The sequence below is a fragment of the Stigmatopora argus genome, chromosome 7, assembly GCF_051989625.1.
Source record: "Stigmatopora argus isolate UIUO_Sarg chromosome 7, RoL_Sarg_1.0, whole genome shotgun sequence".
NCBI lineage: Eukaryota > Metazoa > Chordata > Actinopteri > Syngnathiformes > Syngnathidae > Stigmatopora > Stigmatopora argus.
The window spans coordinates 16,470,023-16,476,786 of record NC_135393.1 but is presented as its reverse complement, the minus strand read 5'-3'; the positions used below and the strand labels follow the sequence as shown (position 1 = coordinate 16,476,786).

The window sequence follows — 6,764 nt, the reverse complement described above, 5'->3', positions numbered from 1 at the left end:
CCGTCCGGAAAAGCGTAAGATACGTTCTGCAATCACGTATTTTGTAACAAATATTGCAATTATATATTCACGGTGTTTTTGATAATGTTTCGTCACTTAATTTTAATATCATAATCATTCATTTAATTCCAAACCCCGTTTGTCATACTCCCTTACAGCAGGCGTCGCTGTTCATTGGTTACAGCAATCGACCCAACTTCCGGTTTCCTCTTCATTTCAAGAAAACGACGTGACGTCCTCCATGGTGTCATTGTAGCGCCGCTGAGGTTGTTTGACAACAGCGGGCAAACTCAACCAAAATGTCGGGCTACACCCCTGACGAAAAGCTCCGCAAGGAGCAGATCATTAAACTCCGAAGGCAGTGGCTGAAGGACCAGGAACTCAGTCCGAGGGAACCCGTCATTCAGGCCAAACCGCTCGGCGCCGTCGCCAAGTTCTGGGAAGGTTTTCTGCAGCCCAAGAGCCTGTGGAGGCTATATGTGAGTTATGCTAACATCAAAACGACAAAAATTTGAGCACTTTTGTTACAAATTCCAATACGGAGGAGAAATTTACGTACAAAACCACGCAGTAATCGTCCTGTTACTAATGATTATCTCATATTTTTGCGTGAGTCCAAATCACCAGATTTTGAGGCTATTGCAACATTATAATCATATAGGAAGATGATTTCAACAAAGCAAAACAAAATGTGATTGGATCAAGAACATCCTTAAGAAATGTTATTTGTCTGTTACAGTGCTATCTATCAGATATAGTACCTGTACTAACATATTTCTTTCTTATAGACATACAAAGCCTACACAGGGAGTGTTTTTACAGTAAAACGCCTGTTGATACCTGCCTGGATTGTCCACTACTACGTTAAATACCATCTTGATGTAAGTTCAAAAATATGTCCAGATTTTTTGTATTTTTTTTAATAGAGATGTATGAATGAGTTCAGTGATATTTCTACATGGTTAAATATTTCTCGTTCAATTTTTGTCTTACAGAAAAGGCCATATGGCATTGTGGAGTTGAAACCCAAGCTTTTCCCAGTAAGTTTCAACTATTCATTCTTAATATGAGCAGATTTCTTGAAAACATTGACTTGTTTGGTAGGATAGGAAAAAAAAATTCCGACTTAAAGTAGTTTGAGTTGATAAAAACATAATCTTATTAAATATGCATATATTATAGTCAATTAAATGTATGCTTTATTAATGTGTTAACAAAAATCCCTTTAAGGCAACAATATTTTTAAATGTATCTATTGCATAATCCTAATGCAAATGATCACTGCCAACCTTCTCAGTTCAGTTAGATATTACTAACTGTTAAATGCTTTAAATGAGTACATTGACCTGGCTATCAAGAGTTTTGGAGGATCGCATATGTACATTTTTTCCTATAGTATATTTTTGGTTACTTGCACACATCTTGATGGCGTTAACTTGTTGTTTTTATAGGGTGACACTGTTCTTGAGACAGGGGAAGTTGTTCCAGAACTTCCTGAGAGCCACAGTCATCATTGATTGACCCATTCTGTTTCATAAGTGTCTGTGTATAAACTGTGAATACAATAAACATTTGAATCATGTTATCTGTGTTTTTTTAACATGTCATGTTAGATAATGCAGTATAATTAGATTTATTTTAATAGTTAAATTTTTGTTTAAATATTCTAATGTGTGTATTGATTCTTTGGTTTATTTTTGCTGTATTACAAAAAATACGTATATACTATCTGCTTTTCTAGCCCTATGCGCTTTTATTTTGCCATAACGGAAGTCTCGCGTTTTTATTGTGAAATTCGGAAGTTCAACATAGATTACGAAAGACAACAATGTACCGTTGAACATCTGACGTCATTCAGGCACACTTGGCGTTTGGGAAGAGGAGTGGAATTTTTCAAATGTAGCAACAAGTTCGATTCTAAACGACATAGGAACGGCAATCGGTGGTCGGACTGCCCGTGTTGCTGCAAACTGGAGGTGAGTAGCTCTTATTTTTTGTTGAACTAAACTACTCGCTGGCATTTAGCCTACCTAGCTTGCTAGCATTAGCACTAGCCTAGCCCTCGCTCTCAGCAAGTAGTCTATTTTCAAACCAACAGACACTCTTACTTGTTTGATTTATGTGCTAGTAAATTTCTTAAATATCAACTGTGAACTAACGTTACGTTTAACATTTTTGCCATTTTTTATTCGACTAATAAAGTATATAAGCTTTAGGTAGGTTAACCGGTTCCGCCTTCAAATGTCAGCTCCGGAATAAAAATCTGGAATACGCATTAATTTTGTAAATCTTTTTTTGACCCTCGGTACTAATTGGTGATTTTTTTCGACCCACGGTACTAATTGGTGTTTTTTTTTGTTTAAACTTGTCACTAGAAAGCGACGGTTGATGTTTCTATACCGTTTGAATGTAACCCCCAGTTGATTTGCCTTCCTCCAGATCATGTCTGCAATCAAGCTGGCCTTGCAGCAAAACCAGAAAAGGGACAGGAGGAAAACCCCGGAAGCCAAGTCTGCCGACGTGTCCCCGGACTCCAAATGTCCCATCTGCTTGGACGTCTTCAACAACATCGCCTACCTGGACATCTGCCTCCATAAATTCTGCTTCCGCTGCATCCAAGAGTGGTCGAAAAACAAAGCCGAGTGCCCTCTATGCAAGCAGCCTTTTAATTCCATCTATCACAGCATCAAATCGGAACAGGACTTCAAACAGTACGACCTAAAACCGGTGAGCAATGGCTCTTTCGGGACGTTTGGCGGCGTGCGATTTCGGTACCGCACCACGCTCACCGGAGTGCAGCGGCAGCAGCAACAGCAGCGTCTGCAGCAACAGTTTTGGGGGAGGACCTCCCCTCCTCCGGATAACGGCGTCCTATTCGAAGCCACGGCCGACACCCCTCCCCGGCAGCGGCAGACTCGTTACGTCCGGCGCATGATGACGAGGATGGCGGCCAAGAGGAGGGCGGCCACCGAAGGGCGGATGCAGCAAAACGTCCCGGAGCTGGAGATGGTCAACTTCCGGCGAGAGTTGTACCGCCAGGGATTGCGAGTCCGCAACGTCCGCGACGGTGGACGCTGCCGGGATTCCTCGGCCGAGTTCTACCGCAAGAACCCGGCCTGCTTGCACAGACTCATCCCTTGGCTCAAGAGGGAGCTGGTGGTCCTCTACGGCGCTCACGGGTCCCTCGTCAACATCGTCCAGCACATCATCATGTCGCGCATCACCAGCGTGGACATGGAGGCCGCCGCCATCCAGGAAGAGCTGCGTCCGTTCCTCCAGGGCCGCACGGAGCATTTCCTGCACGAATTCATCAGCTTCGCGAAATCCCCCTTCAACATGGAAGCCTACGACCGTCACGCCGCGTACGAGGGCTCGGCCCGCTCGTCCGACTCAAACGTCAGCACCAACTCGTCCGTCATCGCCATTTCCGAAGACGAGGACTCGGACCACCCCCCGACGCCGGGGTACGCCGCGTCCAACCTGAGCCACTCGCTGTGGGACGACGAGACACCGGGACCGTCGTACTCCACCACGGCGGAGCCCGGGGGGCGAACCGGACGGGAGTCGCTCCGCCACTCCGACTCGGACAGCAGCGTCGAGGAGGGGCCGCACGCGATCCGGGTTTCGCCCCCCGCGCGGGGGAACGCCACACACATCCAAATCGACGACGGCTCCTCTTCGGACAACGACGACTGCGTCATCGTGGGTTTCGTCAAACCCAGCGCTGAGAGGACCCCCGAATTGGTGCAGCTTTCCTCCGACGACTACTGGAGCGACGACGCCAAAGAAGCCCCGCCCTCGGCGCGGCAGATTCGCTTTAGCGTCAACGGTCCGGCGGCCTCGCCGGACGGCGAATCGATGGACGCCGACAGCCCGCCCCTTCCCGAAACCAAAGAACGAGTCGCCGTTCTCAAGTCCAAAATAACAGCAGCGACCGACTCCAACAGAAAAGACAAAGGCGGTCGCGAGCGATCGGGTCGGAAACACGGCTCGAAAGACCACAAGCGAAAACGTGAGCGCCGACGTCGCACCCCTAGCCCGGAGAGCGATCACGTCCGAGAGCGCGACTGTTTTTACCTGGACTACCGAAGCTGGAAATCCTACAGCAAACCCAGAAGGAAAGAGCGCCAAAGCTACCGAAAGCAGTCCGACCGACGCTCTCGCTCCAGGAGCAGCAGTCGGGAACCCAGGCGGCGAGAATCCTGGAATTCCCGGTCCACCACGTGTTCCAGCTCGCCGTCCACCCGACGGTCTCACCACGACAAGCCCGGCGGGAAGAGGAAATACAAAACACGACACCTGGAGAATCCTCCTTCCCCGAAAGACTACGAGGACCACGCGAGAAATGGCGAAGACGGCAAAGAGGAGAGGAGTCCCAGCGTGCGGAGCAAGCGCCACAAAAGGAAGAAGAAGAAACACAAGAAGAAGAGCCGACGGCACAGAATGGAGGAGAAACGCACCCCGACGCCAATCACCATCAATAGCGACAGCGCCGACGATACCCGGACCGAAAACTCCATTAAGGACACGCCCCCCGTTATCGACGCCGCAGATGAGTGCTGACGTGCAGTATTTTTCATATTTTAATCCCACCTGAAGGCATACGAACTCAGTGGACCCCAAAACGAACTCTCTTATTTTGAAACATGATTAATTTCTAAGGTGTTCTCAGGGACTGCGTTGTTTTTAGAATGTGATGACCCCCCACCCCCGATGAAACATCTCTATCTGAGGGTTATGAGTCAGCATGAGTATTTGTATTAAAAAAAATATTTGCAACATATGGACTTGACTTTTGGCTTGTCGCATGACAACGTATGACCTTTAAAAAACATTTTTTTTGTACAACATTGGACAATGTATTTTATTTGACATTGTACACATTGTATTGAATTCATGTGTTAAACACTTTTCCACTGAAAAAATAGCACAACTCTAAATTGTCCGTATTTTCAATGAATGTGGAATTTTCCCGGCTTTTAATTTGAAGGACACGAAAAGCAGGAAGAGAAATGTCGGTCTTTCCTTGCTGCACTTAGTAACGAATGTTCAATTTCCCCCTCTAGCATTTTCTTTAATATTTGTGTTTTTAGGCGAGTTCAGCATGTCTTCTTCGACAACTATTAAGGTAACAAAAAAAGAAAGTTATATAATTTATGTTTACATGTTTAAAAGCATTCGACTCAATTAAAAAACGTGCTAACACGCAAGTGTGCAGCAACGTAGGTCACCACGAGGCTAAACGCAACGCAAAAATGTCTGCTATTACAAAGCTAACAACATTTTAGTTTAATTTAAACTAGGCAAAATTGTTCTTTTCCATAATTGAGAGCATTATTTCACGTTATTTATAGCATAACGCTCACACGAGGGGAAGTCTAGTTCGGAAGTACGTCACGTTAACGTTTCAGAATAAAAGTGCGTTCAGTACCCCACGTGGAAACTTAAAACTTTTGTTTTATTTGTATTATTTTCACCATTTCAGATTGGAATTATCGGCGGTTCGGGTCTTGACGACCCTGATATATTGGAAGGAAGAACTGAACGTTATGTTGAAACCCCCTATGGAAAGGTTCGTTGTCCTTTCGTTTCCTTTCACATTAAAAAATCTCTATATAACTTGTATTATTTTATTTTTGCAGCCATCAGATGCCTTGATACTGGGAAAAATTAAAAATGTTGACTGTGTGCTCCTTGCAAGGTAAGTTGACCGCCATCTAGTGGCTTTCTGTGGAACTTTCAGGCACCTCTCTTCTTAGTTGCATCATTTCTTAATTTTCCTGATTTAAAAAATAAGGAGATAATTAAATTAAGTGTTTTAATTGAAATTTAAAACTATATTTTCCGTTTAGTTGGTGCGTAATATAAAATTCTGTATTATTTTTGATCACCATTCCTGGTTTTCTTATCAGGCACGGAAGACAACATACCATAATGCCATCCAACGTCAACTACCAGGCCAATATTTGGGCGTTGAAGAAGGAGGGCTGCACACACGTGTTGGTCACCACGGCATGCGGCTCGCTTCGAGAGGAGATTCAATCAGGCGACATCGTCATCATCGATCAATTCATTGACCGGTAGGTTAGATTACAACTTAATTTCATCCCGTATTTGGGAAATTTCTGGGTAGGCTGTTCAAAATTCAGGTTGATTATCAGTCTTGTCTGCAATGCCTAATTGTTTATTCAGCAAAATAGAGTGATGGCAAAAGAAAAAACACAAATGGAGCCATTAATGTGTTTGGAACGATAGGTCGAGCTAAAGAATGAACAACAAAAGGGAAAAATATATGTAAAACGCACTGGCATAAAAGTTACATTGTGTTGTAATTTTTCAGGAATAAAAATTTAAAGTAGCGTACAACTGACAAAATACGCACCTGGTAATTTTAACATTATAATAATCAGACATGGGCTTTGTCATCATCATTGATTTGACAAAAGCCTAATTGTCATCATACCCAGAAACTGCGTATGACGAAATTGGTAACAGTTTGTTGAGATAACGATGCCCTAAAAAAACACAACATAACTAGCTGGTAATTTTGACATTAACAGTTTGTTGAGATAACTATGCCCTAAAAAACACAACATAACTAGCTGGTAATTTTAACATTAACAGATTTTTTAGATTAAAAAAAACCCTTAAAAAACACAACATAACTAGCTGGTAATTTTAACATTAATAGTTTGTTGAGATAACTATGCCCTAAAAAACATAACATAATTAGCTGGTAATTTTAACATTAATAGTTTGTTGAG

General features: G+C 43.7%; 3 protein-coding genes across 6 annotated transcripts in view; all 3 read left to right on the top strand.

The window, feature by feature from the left end:
* Positions 1-199: 199 nt before the first annotated feature.
* Positions 200-1,582, top strand: ndufb6 (NADH:ubiquinone oxidoreductase subunit B). The gene is made up of 4 exons (XM_077604311.1): positions 200-479; positions 789-881; positions 996-1,040; positions 1,452-1,582. The coding sequence occupies exons 1-4, from the start codon at positions 300-302 to the stop codon at positions 1,515-1,517; spliced, it is 384 nt and encodes a 127-aa protein (XP_077460437.1). The 5' UTR covers positions 200-299; the 3' UTR covers positions 1,518-1,582.
* Positions 1,583-1,810: 228 nt separating this feature from the next.
* toporsa (topoisomerase I binding, arginine/serine-rich a) lies at positions 1,811-4,783 on the top strand. Its single transcript, XM_077604302.1, has 2 exons — positions 1,811-1,976; positions 2,440-4,783. Exon 2 carries the CDS (start codon positions 2,443-2,445, stop codon positions 4,561-4,563), a length of 2,121 nt encoding a protein of 706 aa, XP_077460428.1. The 5' UTR covers positions 1,811-1,976; positions 2,440-2,442; the 3' UTR covers positions 4,564-4,783.
* Positions 4,784-4,926: 143 nt separating this feature from the next.
* Positions 4,927-6,764, top strand: part of mtap (methylthioadenosine phosphorylase) — a 63,160-nt gene continuing 61,322 nt past the window's right edge. For all 4 annotated transcript variants that reach the window (XR_013300829.1, XR_013300828.1, XR_013300830.1 and 1 more), the window contains exons 1-4: positions 4,927-5,128; positions 5,486-5,572; positions 5,643-5,701; positions 5,913-6,080. Coding sequence is in view for 1 of the 4 variants with exons in the window: in XM_077604310.1 (XP_077460436.1) it covers positions 5,105-5,128; positions 5,486-5,572; positions 5,643-5,701; positions 5,913-6,080 (338 nt within the window). In the remaining 3 variants the exon portion in view is untranslated. The remainder of the gene's footprint in view (positions 5,129-5,485; positions 5,573-5,642; positions 5,702-5,912; positions 6,081-6,764) is intronic.

Coding starts and splice junctions, on each gene's coding strand:
- ndufb6 (XM_077604311.1), top strand. CDS start 300: ATGTCGGGCTACACCCCTGACGAAAAGCTCCGCAAGGAGCAGATCATT. Junction 480..788: donor AGAGCCTGTGGAGGCTATAT/GTGAGTTATGCT, acceptor TCTTTCTTATAG/ACATACAAAGCCTACACAGG. Junction 1,041..1,451: donor TGAAACCCAAGCTTTTCCCA/GTAAGTTTCAAC, acceptor TTGTTTTTATAG/GGTGACACTGTTCTTGAGAC.
- toporsa (XM_077604302.1), top strand. CDS start 2,443: ATGTCTGCAATCAAGCTGGCCTTGCAGCAAAACCAGAAAAGGGACAGG.